At 36.1% G+C, this 22400-nt stretch overlaps 1 protein-coding gene across 3 annotated transcripts in view; it reads right to left on the bottom strand.

Moving 5' to 3' along the window:
• Positions 1 to 22400, bottom strand: part of RP1 (RP1 axonemal microtubule associated) — a 214814-nt gene that overhangs the window by 17564 nt on the left and 174850 nt on the right. Inside the window, exons 46-52 of one of the 3 annotated variants that reach the window (XM_061448476.1) lie at positions 20011 to 20252; positions 17473 to 17596; positions 15689 to 15837; positions 3546 to 3753; positions 1885 to 1944; positions 1395 to 1570; positions 626 to 848 (exon numbers count right to left, since the gene is read on the bottom strand). In XM_061448476.1, coding sequence (XP_061304460.1) covers positions 626 to 848; positions 1395 to 1570; positions 1885 to 1944; positions 3546 to 3753; positions 15689 to 15837; positions 17473 to 17596; positions 20011 to 20252 — 1182 coding nt within the window. Of the gene's footprint in view, positions 1 to 625; positions 849 to 1394; positions 1574 to 1884; positions 1945 to 3545; positions 3754 to 15688; positions 15838 to 17472; positions 17597 to 20010; positions 20253 to 22400 lie in introns of those variants that run through there. The other 2 variants (XM_061448474.1, XM_061448477.1) reach the window with 2 other exon arrangements.

Consider the following 22400-nt stretch of genomic DNA (forward strand, 5'->3'; position numbering starts at 1 on the left):
TGTTTACTAAATTGAGGACTGTTCTGTCATATGGTGGCATTCAGTAAACATTAGAAGAATATGGAAGATATAGTGGATTTCAGCTGAAAGAGTTTCTTTTATTTTGCTTAACAAAGGTGGCGTTCGCAAGGAAATTGAGCTAATTTTAACAGGCATAAATATTTGTGGTGGATAAAGGTAATAAAGCTGATGCTTATATGTAGCTTTGATCTGTTATTTGCTGAAAATCTTTGGAATGTGCAAACAAAAAAAGTCATTTAATAGTGAATGAGCTATAAAAAATCATATTGTCAATGCGAATAATATAAACAGCTGAGAGCTAAACAAAGGAGACCAGAAATATTAAAATATTGCAAGAAAGGCATGTTTCTTACAAACTGTTCTTTGGAGCATATAATAATAGTTCTGTGCAATCAAATGAATATTTCATTTCCCACTTTATGGTACAAAAATTAAGCTGAGTGGGTAGTATTTTCCTTCATACATTTTAAATTCTTATCCAGACTTTATGAATCATTAAAAAAAGACAATAATTTTTTTTGTTTTGATAAAGATTTCAAATGTCATATTAGGACGTGTTAACCTCCTGGATCACGCTACCACTTTAAAGTAGATTTATACCTACCACAAAGTGCTTCTCTTAATGGCCACTCTACAGGGAATTCAATCCATCTGTCTCCATTAAAAGAAAGAGGAAGTGTTTTATTTATGGTGAGACGAAAGGTATCTAGGGTTGATGTGTTCTGCATTTTAAAGTAACAAGGATACAACTGGGATATGCTGTTTTCCAAACTCTGGAGACCAAATCTCACTTTATAAAGCATTCCCAAATCAGATGGTAAGTGTATCTAGGAAGCAACGAAACAAGGAGTTAATATCTCAACAGAGATATATAGGTATATGCATAGCTAATTTAGGAAGAGAGGAACTTTTCTCTAAAGGGATCAGCATGGACCTAGCCCTATTTGCATCAGCCTTGGTGCTAAAAGTCCCGCTGAGTTCAAAGGCAGCAGAACCAGGTTGAATGTAAGCACTTATGGAACTATTAGCTTTGTACTCTAGGGCCATTCATTGTAATTATTCTATCAAATTCAAATTACATACTGCACTGATTTCTAAATGTGCACACTTACTGTTAATGCCATTTAAATTGATATGCATTATTAACTATGACTATTTGTTGTCAAAAAAAAAATTATAGAATACCCTTGATCATCATGAACTTGAGAAAGCCAAAAATTAAAAATAAAATCTAGTTTGCAACTGAATATTTCAGTTCTGCTTTTCTTGACTATTTGAACAATAATATCTGCAATATTTACAGCACTACATGATTATTTTCTCTAAAAATAAACTCAAAATTTAAATATAGACAAATGTATAGATTATTTTACATCATATGTTATTTGGTTCTTAGCCCGATGTTCCACTTTTTTTTCCATGGAAACTAGATTCGACTTGCCGTTGCTTCCATAAAAAACCATAACCAACTTGGATAAAATTTCTGACAACTTTTCAAAGTCTGTATATTTTTCTTCTTGATATTTTGTGAAATAAATCCTCCATCTGCCTTCTGAACAAACAAAATAAGGAAAACAAAAAGAAAAAAATAGATTAAAGATGTTTCTGTTCTCAGATATTAACTAGGGTACCTGAGATAAAATTCCCAAGACATGTCTCAGCCTACATGGGGAGCATTAATATTATAAGCACTTCATCTGGGTGCTGATCAGCTCCCTGCATATATTTCCATTTCTTACTATTACAAAGGGGGAAATATTGTCAGTACTAGTAAGTGTAATGATGTATTGTGGTGAAAATATTCTCACATTATTATTTCAGAACTAGTGAATAAAACAGTCAATGTAATGGCAGAAGAGATACCTGAATTCATTTGCTCTTTTCCTAAAGGCCAGGCAGAAGTGCTTTTTCTCTCCTGAGTTTCTAATTAAAAAAAAAGATTGAAGACCAAATTAATACTTTTATAGAACAGTGTCTAAATGGTAATAAATGCCTGTATTCATCTCTACTGAGGCAATTGACTATTATATCATTTAGATTAAAGATTTAACTAGGAAGTATACAATGTGATTTTCTACTTAAGCATCATCTCCTACATATCATCCTATTTAATGAACTGACTCTAGAGCTAGCTTTTTACTATAAAATCGCTGTGACGTGAAGATTCAAGTATTTTTCATTTTAAATAATTTCTGTTTCGTGTAAACAACTTACGCTCTGGATATATCAGACATAATTAGATGTATTTAATGCCCATTTTAGCAGCTGATGTTCCTCCCACTGCTAGCAGCTCCCACTGATTTCAGTGGGATTTGTTATAGACCAAAACTACTTAGAATAATTTGATAGAGGCCTGAACTAGAGATGAAAATCCTTATTTTGAGAGCACAACCAAGTCTGGATTTGTCAATTATTGTATTATAAACCTCACTTTCTTCTTTTACCAAATCAGTGCATTCTAGTAGAAACAGAAACATACACATATACATACAACCTTAAACACACTAAATATTCCTATATTTTATTCAGAAAAGTCCCAACTTACAATCTAAAAGAAAGATGAAATTATTTGCTTTCCACCATAATAGCTTCCTCTTTTTCTCTCCAGATTTCAAAAGATCAAAAGTTAGGGATGATAAGAGCAGAGGAAATGGATTGCGCTGTGGCTCTACTCATTCTCAATAGGCTATTGCTGGACAAGCACCATCATGCAAACTAAACTACAACAAGCAGAGATGCCCTCATAGGAGGAAAAAGAGCTAAAATATTTTCTGTAATTTAAGGGCTCATATACAGTCTTTATTTACACCTCTCAGGGGCAGGATCATAAGAAATACATCAGCCTTAAATGTGCATTCTGGGCTTCGGCTACCCACTGATTCGGTTGGGGTGTGCTGTGCGCACCAAATTGTGCTTGTATTGAAACCACAGCAGAGTGGGGTAGGGTACACATTCCCTTCTTGTCTTGACAAAGATTGCAGTCAGTCATAAGCAGTGAGGTCAGGTCAAAACTGCTCCTCTGTGGACTGATTGCTCACATGGTGTCCATTAAAAGTGTGTCCAGATTCTGGCAAAAGCTATCCGAACAGCATGGCACAAATAATGTAAAACAGTCTTCTGAATACAATGGAGGCATTTTCTCTACTGTGTAAAGACAGTTTGCCCCCACTATTTACCTTATTTTCACTATGCCTAGCAAGTAGCCAGAAGAGGTATTTGAAGCTTAAAAAATTGTTTGTGTAAATGGCAAAGTACAAGACTCAGGCATTAGTTTGTAAAAAGAACATAAAAAATTATTTTCCATTTATGCCACTGTAAATCTGGAGTAACAAAGCAGAAGTTATCTTCTGGCAAATAGTAGTTATTAAATGGTACTAAAACCCAACAGTGTTCAGATGCACTAATTGACAATGTTCTACTGAAACATTTAAACCATAACTTGTTTATAGAAGCAAATCACATAACTGCATTCTGCAGCTTTGAATTAATTTCTTAGCAAATGGTAGCTTGAAGATAATATCGACCTGTGGCATTCAGAGTTACTGAGGCAAATCTTTTTCCATCACGTCTGTCTTTTAGCCATGTTTGAGCCATAAACAAGGTTTCTGTCCCTGAAGCTGCTGACTCTTTCACAATAATCTTCTCCAGAAGCCAGTCAGTGCCTTTCCCTTTTTCGACCACTACTTCTTTCAGAGTCCCAACATCTACTGCTTCTATTTGAAAAACATCCACCTGAAAAATTGAGATTCAAAACCATATATGGAATCAGAACCACCAAATTTAATTAACAGCATATATTAAAATGTGAAAGAGGGAGGAAAATACAAATAACTTTTTTCATTAATTCAATAAATACCAACAGAATCAGAGATTACAAGTTTAAAGATGCTAAACACCTGCATTAAGCAGTATTCCCTTTGTAGTTCTGCAATTTGCTGCTAAACCACCTGTTTCCCTACAAAGATCAATCAGTTGCTTCTGCTCAATTCCTGAAGGGATTCTCCTTCCCAAATTTCACACTTAATGATTTACAGGGGTACCATTCTAAACGCCTCTTACTCTCAACAAAATAGATTCCCCCAAGGCTCCTGTTTGAGGGATGAAATGCAGGGAGTGATAAAGACGGAAGTAAACATCACAGAGCAGTATTTTATTCTCTTAGAAAAGAATGACAAATTTGGTACCAGATTTGAATTAACTTGTAGGATTAATTTTAATATATGCAATTGAAATTACAGAAAGGTAGCAAAGGTATGTTTAAATAAGTTTTACTATACTCTATCAGTTAAAAAGTCCACAGTAGTTTCAAAATATTTAGAACCTGAAATGCCTAAAGAAAATCGTGAGATGTCAGACATGAAACATTTTCACAGTATGTGATTTTGGCTTTTTGTGGGTCCTACACCTACTTACTCAGCTGGAAAACAGAGATTAATTTCTTGGCATAGAGACCTTCCACTTGTTTTGCTTTATAGATTTATGAATTATCATTTCCTTTCTATTAGGGTTGATGACTGGTAAAATCTAGGTTATTTGTTATTGAATTTCTAGCATGATTTAAAGATACAAAGATATTTTTGAGGGGATTGGTTTGCAGTAACAAGCAAACCCACTTGAGTCCTGGGAAGTCCTCCCAACATAATTCACACTGAAGCTGCTCAGCCAGAGTAAAAGGGCAGTAATCCTTATACAAAGGATTATGCAGAGATGAAACAGAGAAAAGCAATTCTCTTGCTCCACCAGCCACAGTTATGCGTTTTCCCTGGACAGTTTTTCCTGGTGAATAATTGATAAAAGACTTTTGTCACCAAGACCGGCTTGACCAGTTTGCAACATAATAAGATCCACCATAAGTTAAAATATTGAACTCGAAATTGCAGATAATATTTGACCACCCATTTAAAAAAGAATCCCCAGAAATATAAAAAAAAAAAAAACTTTTTAACTTTTTTCTTATTTTTCATTAATGTATGTACATGTTAATGTGAATGTGTGCGCTTGTGAGCTACACTTTTAACAGTTTACTAAAAATAATCACCAACCTGTCACTGAATTACTGCATGGCTTCTTCTAGACTGAAAGGTAGTGTTATTCAAAAACTGCTACAGTGTATTACCTAACCATCACAACTGGACTGTCACCCCTAAGTTGTCATGTGAAATGGGAAAATGAGAACAGCAAACTGACAATGATTTCAAATAAAAAATGTTAACAAGGCACAGGAATAACTATACTTCCTTAAAATGAATCGCTTTTATCAGCTGCTTAGTGAATTTAGACGGGCAAAAGTGTAAGATGAAAGTGAAGGTCCTCAGTATAATGTCCTGTGACAGCAGGGGAAATACATTGGGCTGAAATTCCAGATGGAGCACAGGACTGCAGGGGAAGAGGCTTCTCTTCACATTTTCCAAAGTTAAATCAAACCAGTAATGTTCAGTGTCAACACCACATTTATATTTTATTGCCTATTGGACAAATTTGATGATTGAATGCCATTAATCTGAACTCTTAATTCACCTTAACTGTGCCAAAGTTTGATCACTGCTTTGTTCTATTTTTATTTGGATTGGTACAGTTATAACATCATGCTTGACTAAAAAAAAATGTCTTGTTAAATAAAATGTATTAAAAATACACAGGCCTAGAAGATGGGTGAAAACCACGCTACTTTATCATTTGTCGATGTGCAGTTTTAACGATCCTGTTTTAGAGACGTAACGTCTCAGAAAACCATGGTCAAATTTGCAGATGATTCAGCCATCTAAGAAACTGCAAGTTGAAAAACTACTAACGAAAGTAGGAATGGTGACCACGGGGATAAACTCACTTCACAGACAAGATTACATTTTCTTTTTATGTTTTCTTTACATTTGAAAATCTACATCCTGTAATTCTAGTCAAGAAACCAAAAAAAGAACAGAGAAAGAACAGCTACTATAATTGCTACAGCAAGATGAACAGTTTGCTATAGATAATTTATTTGCCAAATTTAATCCACTTTCCTCCTCACAAGCTATCTGAAAACAGACATATTATGACATGTATTTCATTACAATTTTAAGAAATTGGATTATTATTAATAATTTAGCTAATATTTTTGTGGATTAATTTCAGACCACAGATTAGTCATAAAACATAGGAAATGTTGAAGTTGTTGAACGGTCTTGTATGCTACATGATACTCCATCTCTCACCTGATTCACAAACAGGGAGCTTTAAAGCTAGGGGAGGCTTACTTCCTCTGCAAGAAGAGTCAGAGAAGGAGGAACCAAACAGAAGATAGTTAAACCTACAGAGTATAAAATCCTTTCATTTTCCCTTAGGGAAAAATGTTAATTGGTTTTTAGTTACTACTAGCAAATTAGGTTTGGATGGAGAAAAGTCACCTTAAATATTTATAATAATACATACTTTTTAATTCAGCATAATTTATATTGAATTTTCTCAGAATAATATTAAAACAATTTATGTGTATGTACAGCCCACTAAATTTTATTAATTAACACTGTCTGGAGAGAGAAAGATATTTTCCAAGACTAAGCAGCTGAGATGGACAATGTGAGAGCCATACTTACTCTGTGACCCGGAAGAGCTGCCTTAGCAAAACCAGAACTGACACTTTTCATATTTCTTGGATAAGAGAATAAGCACAGAAAAATTCCTTAAAACCAATTATTCCAGCAACCCTTCCAGACTATTACAAGTTTAATTTTTGATAACTCCTTTTCAGATTCTCTTCAAAGTTGCATTTTTTTTTTTTTATCCTGGGACCCATCTTTTCAGCATTTCCTTTAAATCTATGATGAAGTTTGACTTAATATTCAGTACGCTTCAGTGTCAGTGCTGGCAACATATCACTGTCTGCAGCAGTTGCAATAGCTCTTGTAACAAAAGCAGCATTTGAACAGTCATTGTGCAATATTTACCTTTATAAATGCCAATCATTTTATAGGCTTCGTATTTAGGGTTGATGATTGGTTAATGATGATATTCCCAACTGAACAGAAAATGGCAAGTCAAGACACACCATATGCTTCATTTCATCAACCTGTATGCACAAGTGATTTCCCACACTGCTAATGTTACTATCATTTTAATAGGCTTTTATTGAAAAGGAGTTAGAATGTCTAGGTAAAGGACCTTTGCTATTAAACTTAGCAAACTTATTGATTTGCTGCCTGATGATTTTGATCTCACTTCTTAATCTGGAGAAATTCCACTGAAAACAAGAGTTTTAGCACTGGGAGGCAAAATAAAGGCCATAGTAACACTGAGACCAAATCAAAAACAGTGTCTGAACACTCCTGTAGAAGCAAGCAAATGATATTTGCTTCAGACTGTGGCTATTTCAGCTGTGTTGAATTGAACTCATCCACCCTGTCCCAAACGCTTGTCACATCCCCTTCTCTCAGATAGAGATATTCACCTTTTTAGCTGTGCCAGCATAACCACATGATCAGCTTCTCTCCAGCTAAATTTTGTCAAGATAGATGAAGTGAAAAAGCCTAAATTATTAACAGTATTAATTGCTTAAACTAAATAAACATTTGGACAGAGTAAATGAATGTCACTGTCCCAGCACGCTGAAGGAATGGAAACAGCGGGTGGCAAGCAGCAGTGGTGAGAGGCACTAATAGCACACTACTGTCTTAGCCCCGCTCAGTGGATGGAGGAACAGTGCATCTGACTGTGACTTCAGCACCATGTAGTCTGTGTTCTGTCCAAATGTTTCTTTAAAAATAGGTTTTCCAATGCATTTGAAAAAGCCAAACCCAAATTCCTCCTAAATTTACATCTTTTCTTAAATAGATTTTTGTTTTATGTTAAATTCTCATCCAGAAATTAATTGAAAAAAATTATCTTTATGTTTTTAAAAAATTAATTTAAATTACAATGAATGCATAATTAGAAGTTTCTGATACCCTGTAATTACCGTGGTTCATCCATCTTCAACAAGATTATTGAAGAATAAATGATAGAATAGGGACACTAAAAAAGAACAAATAATATTTGCTCTGAACAGACCATATGTTAATTTGGTTAGTATAACTGGAACGGAATCTTTTTGAAATAGGATTTGTATGCATAGAACAGCAACAGGAGTAAGGAAGAATAGCGGTACATTGTAGTAATCAGCATCTATGACCATTCAGCTAATTTGTAAAAAGATGTTTCAATTAGACCTCAAGTAAAATGCATTTAATAAAATGCCAAAGGACTGCTACAGAGACCAATATCATCAGTGTCGTGGTTTAAGCCCAGCTGGTAACTCAGAACCACATAGCTTCTCGCTCACTCCTTATCTCCCTCTGCCTGCCCCCCAACAATGAGCCATAGCCAAGTATGTAAACACACATATTACACAATGGAGCATAAAAATGAAACCAAACCAAACAAAAAGCCCTGAAGACAGACATCGCTTTGCACAAATTCAAACCCATATGATGCAGCCTGATTATTGGACTGATTTACTAAGTTTGAGATCTGGTTTAGCAGGCAAAGAAAATAGGATGGATGTAATTTTCTTCACCTTTAGTAATACATATGGTTGTGTAATGTTTTGATTAAGACACCATAATCCAATATTTAAATTATTCTCAGGTAAACACAAACTGGCTGATAATGGGATAATAAAATATCTAACTGGTAAGTCTCTAAGTACAATTGCAAGTGGAGAATATTTCCAAGCACTTTTCATTGTAGTGAGGCCAGTCAATAAGCTTATGGTCTTTAATATTTTCATGAGCTAACTGCAAGAATAGAGATAATGCAAAAACAATTGATAGTTATGACAGTTGAAGTACGGTGCTTTGGGATTTGTGAGCATTAATAAATCACTGGAAAACCCGCCTTCCAGTGAATCAAGCAGCCTAATCTATTTAACTTGTCAAAGGCATACTGATTTGCTTACTGTCATAAGTACCTGTCAAAGGCAGCAGAAATTTGGTGTGAGAGAGCTATCTAGGCTAACAGTCAAAAGCATGACAAAATCCAGTTCCTACAAGTTAAAGCTTAACAAATTTAGACAGAAAACAGTGTGAATATTAGAAGAAAATAAATAAATAATAAAAAAATCATATTTAAGCTTTGAAACAATTTTCCAACTAGATGAGCACTTCATCACTGAAATCCCTTCACTCTGAGTTAAATACATTTTCTAAACTATTTAACCTGAATTGAAGTTAATTCAGTTCTTGCTGCATCGAGGAAAATGGTTGAATACTTCATTTGCTGAAAAATGCAGTCTTGGATTTACCATAACTATTTTGAGATTTTTGACAAATCAAGCTAATGAAGTCAGCTGTATTTTATCTTTAAAAAATCTTGTTTATTAAAAAAAAATGAAATAAATGTGGCATAGGATTCACTTGCTCAACTTTGCCTATCTAAACTAAGTATAGTCAGACAATTTCCCCGTAAAATCTTGAGAAAGCAGCTGGCACTCTCTGAGGGTAATTAATTTCATTTTAAGATAAATGTCCAAATAAAGAGAGAAGGTAATCACCTGGAAACATCTACTTCACTCCCTTTCTGCAGAAGCAGCTCAAATCATCACATTAGAACAAATGTGTACCCTAAAGTCAACTAAAGCCAGGTGAGATGTATTTCAGCTTTAGAAATGAAATTTCAGTAATTTATTTTGGAGCTCTATGCAGACAGAAAACCACCCTCTCTCAACTCATTAGATTCAGTGTTAATTAATTTTGTCCAACTTTTAATTTTTGGCAACAAATTTTTACTTTTTTTTTTTTTTTCCTGCAAGAATGTCAAGAAACCAAAATTAATGATTTGCACAGCTCTAATCCATTGGGCAGTGTTAGGCTGGAGTTGCATCGAGTCTGAGGGCAATCAAGAGAGACTCCAGGGCCTTTGGATGACTGGTTAACAGATCAGAGTGCTCTCCTCTTCCTTCCAGTTGTAGGGAATTGTGAGGGAAGAAACAAGAATAGCCAACAGTTAAATACCTGGCTCTGAGCCTGGTATCACTGGTGGAATTTGGGTTTTTTTTTAGCATGGGTCAGTTTACACACCACCAGGCCTGCTAGCAACTGATGTGGTACACATGTCCCAAAGGTGGAAAAGGATCTTTGTACAGAGTTAGCAGAGCTCATGAAAAGAGCTTTATACTAGATTTGGAGGGGGAAAGGGATAAAACCAGGCTCACTAGAGATAAGCTTGGGGGCAGCATGCCAGACAGCATGCTAGTGAGGTCCTTTGGTCTGTCATCTCAGTAGAGGCAGGGGATGGAGATCCATGTGGCAGCAAAGATGCAATGGTTCTTGATCTGTTAGAAACCACAGAAGTGCCTGAGAATTAGAATTAGTGTAGGAACAGGGCTTCCCCCCATGAAGAGGTGGCCAGACCAATGGGCCAGTTGAAGTGTTTCTACCCCAGTGCACACAACATGGGCAACAAACAGGAGGAGCTGGAAGCCACTGTGCAGCAAGAAAACTATGACACAGTTGCCATTGGGGAAACATGGTGGGATAACTCAAACAACTGGAGTGCTGCAATCGATGGCTATCCCCTTCACAAGGGATAGGCAAGGAGGGAAAGGCAAGTGTCCAGAGTTTAATGATGGTGAGGGTTGAGTTTTTATGGGTAAGAATTAGGGGAAAGGCCAACAATGCAGATATCACGATGATAGTCTGATATAGCACACCCAACCAGAATGAAGATGCAGATGAAATATTCTGTAAGCAGATGGGAGAAGTCTCACAATCGCTAGCCATTGTTCTCATAGGGACTTCAACTTGCCAGATGTCCAATGGAAGTACAATACAGCAGAGAGGAAACAGTCCAGGAGGTTCCTGGAGCATGTGGAAAATAACTTCCTGACACTGCTGGTGGAGGAGCCAAATGAGGAAGGTGCCCCACTGGTCCTGTTGTTTGTGAACAGTGAAGGACTTGTGGGTGATGTGATGGTTGGAGTCTGCCTTCACCATATTGATCATTAAATGATAGAGTTTTTGATTCTTGGTAAAAACCTAGCTGGGTAGCTAAGTCCAAAGAGTAGTGGAGTTAAATCCATTTGGCAGCTGCCCCCGAGTGGTGCTCCCCAGGGAATTTGGGGTCAGTTCTGTTTAATATTTTTATCAATTACTTTTTTCAATTAGTTTATTATTTTTACAAATGATGTGAATGAGGGGGTTGTGTGCACCCTTAGGAAGTTTTCAGACAACACCTCCTATGAGAAGCTGCTGAGAGAACTGGGGTTGCTCAGCCTGAAGAAAAGGAGCCTCAGGGGACACCTTATCACTTTCTAAAGTGCCTGAAAGGAGGTTGTAGTGAGGTGGGGGTCAGTCTCTTCTCCCAAGTAACAAGCAATAGGACAAGAGGAAATGGCCTCAAGTTGTACCAGGGGAAGTTTAGAGTTGATATTGGGAAAAAAAACTCTTCACCAAAAGGGTTGTCAAGCATTGGAACAGGCTGCCCAAATAAGTGGTGGAGTCCCCATCCCTGGAGGCATTTAAAAGACATGTAGGGCCATAGTTTGTGTTGATCTTGGCAGTGCTAGGTTAACAGTTGGACTTGATGACCTTAAAGGTCTTTTCCAAGCTAAATGATTCTATGATCCTATGATGACCAGAGCATTTTAGTGTTCATGTCTGTATTATAATAACTTTGCCAACAGCATACTACTATGATTGGATCGATGGCATTTCGCAATTATTTAATCATGTCAGATAGGCTTTCCATAAGATAAGGTTTTTCTGCAGTCACAAAACATTAGCATTCTAGATGGGATGGGATGTGGACACTGCATACGAATATTGAGTTCCTGCTAGTGGCCACAGGACTCTATCTCACAGTACACTGTCTCACAGTACACTGTCCCACATTCTGACCCTTCTTAGTATATTCTGGAACACATTGATTTTTTCTTGAAGTAATTTTTTTAAAATTGCCAATGCATAATCTGTGAGTACTGAAATTGAACACCAACAGTCACCTTCCACTGACAATTTTTGTATGTGCTGCAGTTACCATGGTACCAACCTGAGCAGTTAATGTCTAAATATAGGGCAGGATAAAGGATATATCTTTTCGACAACTAATAGAATGAAGTAAATATTCACAGAGATTTTACTGCTTCAGTAACTTAGAAGACTTAAAATACTGTTCGCTCTCATCATACCGAGATTAAAATACTTAAATATCAGTCATAACATATTCAGTTGTAGTTTACTGGCTTTGGTCGAATTGATCTGAAAAAAAAGCCATTTTCGAAGAGGCAATCTGTGGGTAACTCACAGCCATATGACAGAGTACACAGCAAGTCTATAAAAGACCACATAAAGAAGCATGAAGAATTTTATTCGCTTAAAAATGTTGGGTGCCAGAAGCAATATGGAGGTATTGTATGGATTTCACAAAAACGGGCCCTGTTATTTCCAGAATGTCTGCACTGAGTATACTTTGTTCAAGAAAGTGTTTGTAGCAGGTAACATTTATCAGCCCTAAAGTGACTCATGAAGTATGAATAAATACTATTAGGATTTCATGAAAGCTGAACTGTAAGAAGTGCGCCAAGATTGCTTTGTCTACCCTCACAGTTTTAGGAGAACATCAAACAAGGCATCAGTGTCATAGTAATTTTAAAGAATAAAGTTCTCGCAGCACTAGTTCTCACGCTCGTTTGTCTGAATAGATCATCAGAAGCTCAGCTGCTCTCTCAGACATGGGGTGAGCTACAGGGAACTTACCAGTGAATTAATAATATCATGCACATCACTTTATCACTTATTCATTACTTTGTTCAGCCTGGAGAAAAGAGTCTGGGGAGACCTTACAGCAGCCTTCCAGTACCTTAAGGGGATGACAAGAAATCTGGATAGAGACTTTTTACTTCCAGTACCTTAAGGGCTGACAAGAAATCTGGATAGAGACTTTTTACAAGGGCATGTAGTGACAGGACAAGGCAGAATGGCTTCAAACTGAAACAGGGTGGATTTAGATTAAATCCAATTTTAATTAAGGAAAAAATTCTTCACTGTGAGGGTGACGAGGCACTGGCACAGGTTGCCCAGAGAAGCTGTGGCTGCCCCATCCCTGGCAGTGTTTAAGGCCAGGTTGGATGGGGCTTTGAGCAGCCCAGTCTAGTGGAAGGTGTCCCTGCCCATGGCAGGGGGGTTGGAATCAGATGAGCTTTAACGTCCCTTCCAACCTGAACCATTCCATGATTTTATGATCTGTCAATTCTCTGAAGGTTTCACAGGTGTAAGGACTTTGGAAAGACACAAAACAACCTTTCAGATATAAGTTAATTCAGTCTTTTACTATCATGTAACTCAGCTCATGTAAATAAAAGATCTGTTAAATGAAAGAAACATATCTCCAATCCACTGCAAATTCCCCTGAATATTTAAACGTTTTTATGTATTTCTGCATTGCTAAACTGTTGCTTGTGGCAGCCCTGACATTCTGTGAGATTAACACCATATTTTGATGTGATTTCTAACAGAAACACTGTTCCAGTTCACTAGCTGTTACTGTATAGTCAGGGGAAAAATTATTGCAAGGAAAAGCACATTTTAAAATGTCAGAACAACTGTTAAGATTCAGAAGGCAGATTCTGTCTGTTATACTCCAAAACCCCCTAAACCACCAAGTCCAGACTCTCTGACTGCAGGGGTGCTTGGCACAATATGTGATTGGGTTGGTATAGAAAGAGATGCTCTACACTTGAGAGTCTTTTTGGAGAATATAAGTAAAGAAAAGAAAACATTGGGAACTTTCCAAAACATGTCATCAGCAAAATGTTGCTGCAAATGCAGGAGTCACGCTTGCAGTATCAATTTATGCTTTGTCAATTAACCAAATTATTTTCACTGAACAAGGAGAAAATCAATACTTTTCTGTGTTTCTCTATTACTTATCTACAAGATATTTCTTTTTAGGGCCCTAAAATATTCCTATGCTGATATCTATTTTCAGAAATATAAGGATACTGTGTTACATTCGCACACTGTTCCTATAAAATGCCAAGTAAGTAATGAAGAGATAGGTACAGGCTAGTTCTGCCTCTTACTCTGTAAAACAGAAAAATTCTGTGCCACACTAATACTATAAAAACACCTTTCAGGTTATAAATCTTTCTAGTTCATTTCTGTTCTCTTCAGGAACACTTGTGTTTATGCATCCCTGGCTCCCTCTTCATTAAAAACTACCAGTCTGGAAATCAGATTGCTCACTTGTGGAATTCTGATTTAAGGAGAAATCCAGTAAAATTTACATTAAACTAACTTTACTTCATAAGGACAAAAGAACTGCAGCTCTAAAATCCAATTAAATCAGTTATCAATAAGCCACAACCTGAATTACAACATTAGGGAAGACAAATGTGCCTTTGTCCAAACTGAGTACCCTCATACAGAAGTATTTTGTCCCTTAAAAATAAAGATTTAAACTCTCCCCCCTTTCTTATGAATAAGCATTTCAAGTAGGCAAAATCCAGTAAGATAATGACCCTCTTCAACTCCCACTGAATTAATGAAGCTGGAGGTAGTTACGAGCTGAGCTCCTAATCCTACATATCACGCGTCTGCTTTGGTTATCAATCTAAGCTGATTTGCAAGCTTGCTTCCGTAGAGAAATTCTCATTCATCTGTGAGCCAACACCAGCAGAAGGAAATAATTTACTAATTGGTATTTCCAAAAGGGGAACAGGTTAGAATACCGTATTCAGTGTATTCACTGAGATTTCAGGAAGGTAGAAGAGTACACACACTATAAGAAAGACAGGTAGGACCGTCTAACATAAAATATGATCAGTGTTTCTGGTTGCAAGACACTGGTGTTTCTTCTTCTAAACTTTAACTCAGAATTTCCAACTCCAATATTCTGTAACAGATTCTTTTTCAGAATCTTAAATTGTTTTAATCCTCAAATTTGTTTTCAAAGAAAGATCCACAGAAAATACACTTTGTTTTTTCCATGTTTAAAACATCCTGTGACCTTTTCAGCTGAAAATTTCACTCCTCCTGTCCAGAGCTTCCAACAGGGATTAGGGTTTTTGTCAAATACATGCATCTTGCTGTAAATCTGTCCCACATTTCTACAGCACATTCAGACACTAAATTCCCTCTAATTTCAGTCGATAATAACAATGTCACAGGCAAATGCATCTCTGGCAGCTATGATGCTCTTTCCTTAGTCTATGTGTATGAGCTGCAAGACTCACACCTGCCCAGTGAGGGAATAACCATCTTGGTAGACCTAAGAAAACTATAAAGGGTAGCAGCTGACTGTCTGGAGGGAGACCAAAAGCCAGATTGAGGGGTAGACTGGCAGTGGAAAGGCAATAGCCAGGGAAAGGAGCCTTAGCCTGAAGAACAGGAAGAAAGGAATTGTTAAAGGGAATTGATCCTCTTTTTAGCTCTATTGTGCAGCAAATACACAGGAAAAACACTGGCATGCCACTGAAGACCACCAATATTTGCAAAAATTTAACCTAAAAGCAAACTTTATTGTCGGTATTGTTAACATCAGCTATATAAGCACCAGTATTTCCCACATAAGATAGAGATATTGATATACCCATGTACTTAAAATCACAGAGCATCACAAACTGGGCTTTGTAGAGTCTGTCCTACTGCCATTAAGTCCATGTGAATTGGAGTGGATTCTAAACATGCAAAATATCATGCATAAATTGTAAGTGTACCTTTCCTTTAGTAAAATTATCATCTCCTTTCCTGATGAACTTTCTTCTGCCAGTATCTCCCAAAAGGCCTTGCAGCATGATATACACATCAGCATCAGTTTCTGAACCATGGGATGCTCCCGTAGTAATATAGAGAACATAGGTTTTCACTGTTGGGAAAAAGAGATCAAAGGTTTACCAAAGCTTACTCAGTTAAAAAATGTGTTATTTAATACATTAGTACTATAAATTTTTAGTCCTTCCCACTGTGATCAAAGGGCTAAACTATATTATAATGCTTAGAAAAGCACATAGAAGCATTGTAATTAAAACCTAAGAACCACTATTATAAGGAGTAATAAGCTAAATAGCTTGTGAGTGGGCCTGAAACACAGGCAGAAGAGAAAATGAAAGAACAAGAAACACATCATAAATTGTTATAAAAGCATGTAAATAATACTCAACCGCACACTTGTATACATTTAAATATGTAACAAACAGTCCTATGAAACATTTCCTGGGTGATGGATGATACTAAATTATTCAGAAAACACATCTCTGCTCTGAGGCTCATGGAGTTCAAATGAAGCTGAACCCTGTCACAAAGACAGCAACTTTTGTATTTCCTCCGGATTATGGTCCAGTCAGCGGATGGCCACTCTACACTGTACCAGCTGCAGTTAGTGGCCTCAGCAGAGGATTTCCAGAAATGTTGTGTGTTCTCTGATGTGTCATCTTACAACTCTTCAGCTGAGCATTTCTTGGTTGACTGTTTGTGTTAAGTACCCATTTGTACTCCTAGAGAAATGCATAACACCCTGGTGATCTGCCCCCCCAGAATAAGAAAGAAGCCGCATCCCCGAAACATTCAATTGAAAAAGAGGGAAAAATACCAGGATAAAGTAAAGAAAACAGTATCTGTCCTCATGTTAAACGCTCCTTTTTCAGAGGAGCAGCATTTGTAAACATTTAAATGCCTGTGTTCTTCCAGAAAAAAAGAAACTAAAAAAATTAAAAGACAAAGAGCCTTCCCAGGGAATACCCCAGCATTACTCTTCTCAAATTCGTATTCAGGGAGCTTCTGCCCAAGTGCATTTTTTTGAGAATAGCTTTGAAAGCACAGCAGAAAACGCGAGGAATACACAGATTAGTTGGACTATTGATCTAAACCCTTAACTCCTGGGAAACACTTGGAGGAGACTATGGTATTCTTACAGCAGAATACCCACTTAGGATAACAGCTCTTCCATTCGTCACTAACTTTGGTTATAAAACTTACTAAGAAACACAGAGCAAACTAAAAGAACCCAGTCTTGAGGTGGTGAAGGCATAACTTGCATGAAGGAATTTGATGATGTTTAACCGCTAGGTCACAGAAGAAAAATGCCTGAAATTCCAGGAACACAAACAGATGACCTGTTGTGAGGGGCCATGGATCTCCTTCTTATCTGAAATTACACTATGAGAGTTATTTCCTCTGTATTTCCTTTGTTTCCTCTGGGAAAGAACCAAATCATATTATTGAGAAGAAGCTGAACTCTGAGTACTGTTCAAAACTTTTTTAATATTTTCAGGGCTGTATGCTTGCTCTTTTATGTGTCACAAACTGATACCAATCAGACTTGAATGCACAATGCTCAGTTACAGGGTCTGAGATATTCTTTTTTAAACACTGGAGGGTTTGGACCTGGCCGTGCATCACTAGCTAAAATGAATAGAAAATATCTGCTAAATCCTTTGGACTGCTCTGCAAATCAGACATCATTACTGAGCAAATTTTTTGTCGTTTCTGATTTTTGACAAACCTGCTGGAAAAGGAGAGCCAAGTGTGAGAACTGGAAGCTCAGCCACTCTTCCTCCTTCGTCTGAAAAGTTGCAACAAAATGGAAATTCGAGAACACTTTTGCTTTCTCTGTGTTGAAGCTTTACCTTAGCAAAGAGCAAAAAAGAAATGCCTTCAGCATCTGTTGTGCTCTAATGGAAACTATAGAAAATGACATACTACTAAACAGCTATGATGCATCATCTCAATATTAAAAAAGAAGAGAAAGTTTTTAAAAAATGTTTTTGAAAGCAGACTTTTAAAAGAGAAGGAAAAAATATCTTTCCCAATTAAAAATAATGAAAATGCTGTCAACAGTATTGCTGTAGAGACTGCAGTAAGAGGAAAAATATTTGGAATGGTTAAAAAGGTTCTTTTATGTAACCTATTCATCTAGTATATGGAAGAAAAAGAAGAGTCAATATGCCCATTTCAGCTTGTGAGAAATGTCAATATGCCACAACATTTTTCAGTGCAGAATGTTTTCTCATTCGAAGTAATGGGAGGAAGAGAATGAAGTGTTTCTCGGAAAAACTGGAAAACAGAAATTTAGAATGCTTTATGGTATATGTATATATATGTACATATGTATTGTATGAATATATAGAGTATGTTATTCAATATTTTTAATCTATGAAAAGCTGTATGTAAAGTAATAAAGGGGTGATACTAAGTAGCTTAGTCTTACTATAAGAACATATTTTAATAATGTGTCTTACACTATGATACTACCAGCTATACTAATAGAAAACATATTTTCTGAACCCTGATTTGAAAAGGGCTTAGAGAATTCACTCATGCATTTTTCATTACCTAACTCCCTAAAATGACAAAATGCTTAACCCAGTAAGCTCAACCATCTTTGGTTAGCAAGTGTCATTGGGAGATAGTGGCATCATTTTGTCTTCAAAACACTCCAATTATTTTTCATTATGAGAGACAAATTGAAAAGGTTTTTTGGTTGTTTTTTTTAATAAAGTGTAATGTTAATACAATTTCCCTTTCATACTAACATCTACATTCCTGAACAGTTCCTTGAAAATCAGATTTCATTTACTGTGCTTTATTTTTCAAGAAGTGAAAGAAGCAAGAATAAAGATGTTAGCTATTACATGCTTCAGAAATAAAGCGTATCTTAATTAATTTTTTTCTGGACATTTTTTTATAATGACTTCAATTTTCTCAAGAACATTAAGACAGTTATTTTGTGGTTATGGTTATAAAAGTGAATTCTGAATTTAAATATGGAATTCAACCAGCTGCACCTGCATTTACTTATACTAGAAGGGGGAAATCTTTGTGAGTTGCAATCTTGTAAGAGCAAAATAAAATAGCATAGAAATTAACATTGTGGTTCTAATCAGCAGTGAAAACAAACTGCTGACTTGTCTTTAATAACTGATATTATCCACAACCTCTTATACCAACCTAGTTATTTCATATAAAGATTCAGTCAGTCCTGCTATGGAATTTGTGGAATAACAAAGGAAATATCTTCCTAAACCCCTAGCAATTTACATTTCTCTTTCTAATCCTACATAATTTAAATGTGCATCTTTACCTTACTTATAGAAATGATGTTGATTTTTTTCTAACTCAGCTTTGAGTCATTGTTCTGAGCTAATGAAGTAAAACAGCCTAACAGATGTCACGGCTTTTAAGTCAGGTTTCTGTTCTGAATTTTTTACTGTGATCCACTGTCTCCTACAACATCCAAGAGGCATTTTATCAACAGATTTTTTAGATGACTAATTCATCTGGCTATGAAGATTAAATTAAAAACCAAACTACCATTTAAATATTGGGGGGCTTCACTCAATATTACCAGCTAATGGACAGGAAAATTGGTTTTTTTCCTCCATTTTTTAATGAGAACAAAATACAAACATTAATGGACAGAAGTGTGAGTGCAGTTTGAAAGAAAGATATTCTTTCCCTTAGACTTCTTTTTATTTTGCCAGCATAAGAGGATAGAGATATTTTTTGTATAGTGAAATGCCACAGCAATTTCAGTGCAATGTCAGATTTTAGCTTCAGCATCTTGGACATCAGAAGAAAGATTGTCGTTTCTGCTATTCACTTCTTTTTTCACATGCCAACTTAAAAGGCAGACATTTTCATCAAAATGCATTTCTAGTGTCTGGTTTAATTATTTGCTTTGGATCAAAACATGTAACAGCCAATTTGGAGTTATGTAAATATTATAATATATGCCACTGGGTACGGTTCTGAAAAGACACTGCTGGATATGCTATAGATGATAGCACATCTGTATATATGCCCTCCAGAAATCCACCTAAGTTTACAAGATTTTTGTTATCTATAGCTATTCTACTAAGTGTTTTGAGCAGTCTCCACATTATACAACTGTTGTTACTGGAGCACTTACTCTTATAAATTAAAAATTATGTCATTTCAGACAGAACTAGAAACTGGAAGCAATAACCATAGAATATGAAAAAAGGAGAATTTTACAATAAGGACACAGTAAGTAATTTCTTCAGGTTTTGATTTTTTTTACCTCACGGCAATACCAACTCTCTCCTTCTTCAGCATCTTCAATTTCTAAGCGAACTTTGTATATAGTATTGAATTTCTTATTTAGTTCAATTGAAGTTTCATAAATCTGCCCATTTTTAAGGGATCCTTTGGGGAATATGACTGAAGTACAGATACCTTTTCCACCGCATACACTTAGAGATACTTTAGGATTCATGGAACTACAGAAAATATCACTAGTTGTGACAAGGACATCCCAGGTCCCTATTGACAGAAAACAGCAGAAAAAAAATTATGGATTTGCTGAATATCCAAAATAATACAGCAATTTGTAACAGGCTGAATTACTGAGTGCAACCTATCCCCACCTTTGCACTGAGCTAAAGCATTTGCACTTAACAGGTTCACTCATTATCACTGATTTAGTGAGAAACAGATTTGGACAGCAGCCCTTCTGCAATGATAGCTGACCCTTTAGAGATGGGCCACTCCAATAGCATTATGCAGATAAGACTGCCAGTTCCATATTAGAGATTTATGAAGAGTCATGCCAATTGGCTGATTTTTTCCCATCATAAATGTTTCTTCTGCTGATTTAAATTTTGTTTCTTACTAAAAAGCAGCATATTTTCTACTAGGTAGTACTGGTTATAAAGTTTGCCTTTGGTCAGGGCAGGGTAGCTTTTGTTTCAACTTTTTGAGAAGCTACTTAAGTTAGAATAGGAAAATATGCTCCATATATTCTATAGCAAGATGATGATGAGATAAACTGGTTTGGTGCTTGAAATGCAACATTTTTATCACAGATCATCACAATTATCTATTTCTTCTGTGAAATGATGTTTGCCGAGAGATTTAAAATAATCTTATATAACAGCACATAAATTTGCCTACTTTAGGGACACAGAAAAAACTCAAAGCCAGCAGTTTTACTTAAAAAAACCCAAACCACACCAAAATCTGCAAAATTATATTGAAGAATATAATGAATGTAAAGAATAGTAGCTTGTGCTCAAACTAAAGGTCTGTTCTGAGGCACTTAGTCTCAAACATTCTAGATGAATTGGCGGTCACCTGAGGGCTCTTAAGGACTGCAGACTGATAGCAGGTAGGCTTATAACTTCTTTATCTCTATACTGAACAGATATTCAATTAAACCTCCAATCAACAAGATAGTTTTCATGATCAGAAACTTGTACCCACCAAAACAAAATCCCACTGATTTATCTAGTTTTCATGTTTTAATTCATGTTGATAAAATATACGAAAAACTGAGGGCTATCGAACCCATGCATTCCATTTTTTAAATCATAACTCCTACAGAGCGGTTTTGGTCACCTGGGCTAGTGTAGAATTGAGCATGACCATTTTTTTATTAAGATAACAGCTCTGCTTATGTAAAGTAGGGCAAAGTATGTATTTAATGATTTCAGCTAGCCATTCTGTAGAGTAGGATATTTTAGAGTAATGGAAACAGTGACTTTCTGAGTTTAGATCTATAGTCCTGTAAATTCCAGCTTCTTAACCACAACAGGCAAACCTTTGTCTCCTACTATAAACTAGTGCAAATAAAACTTTATTACTTTAGATCAGGTGAGGATCTGTGCCATAAATTCAGGACTTGGTGAATGTAAAAAGTTAGTACTCACCATCTTTAAAATTATCTCAATTAAATTCATGTTATGACTTTATGAATAATCATAAATAGCTACTATTTTCATGTCTATGAACATTAAATACAATTATATTATAACTACATTATACCCATGAAAAAATGGAAGTCAAATGAAAATTTATATCTCCTGTGTGTAATCCAAGATTTTTTTAGCCCTTTAGTACTGAAATATTAAGCCTTTAAACTATCAGTGTATAGCTGCCTAGGAAGACTGAATGGAAGGACTATCTCTGTTGGATCATACAGTACCATAAGCTGCTATAACATGCAAACTATATTGGTAAATCTGATAAATATATTGATAAATTTGTCTGACACAATTTAAGAGCAGCTACATTAATCTTCTTCTTGTTAGTTAAGTCTAAAAGAGTGTATTTGGTTTGTATGCCTGAAGGAGGCTGTGTCCCTGTAGGAAGCCCACACTCAAGCAGACTCCTGTCAGGACTTGTGGCTCCATGGAAGGATGAACTCACACTGGAGCAGGTTTGCTGCAGGACTTGTGACCCATGCTGGAGCAGTTCATGAAGGACTACAGCCCGTGGGAAGGACAAGTTGTGGAGGACTGTCTCCCATGGGAGAGACCCGATGCTGGAGCGGGAGAAGAGTGTAAGATCTATAGGCACCTACATTATGCTTTGTATTTTTCAGGTGGAGGTATTACCTTTGCTATTTTCAAGTCACACCTTTTGTCTTCATAAAATTGTTTTAAATACTTGCTACTAGTTCTGTCATTTTTT

This window comes from Pezoporus flaviventris, unplaced genomic scaffold (assembly GCF_033815535.1).
Source record: "Pezoporus flaviventris isolate CSIRO_AGI_PZ_B2104156 unplaced genomic scaffold, CSIRO_AGI_Pfla_v1 ptg000007l, whole genome shotgun sequence".
In the NCBI taxonomy this organism is placed as follows: Eukaryota; Metazoa; Chordata; class Aves; order Psittaciformes; family Psittacidae; genus Pezoporus; species Pezoporus flaviventris.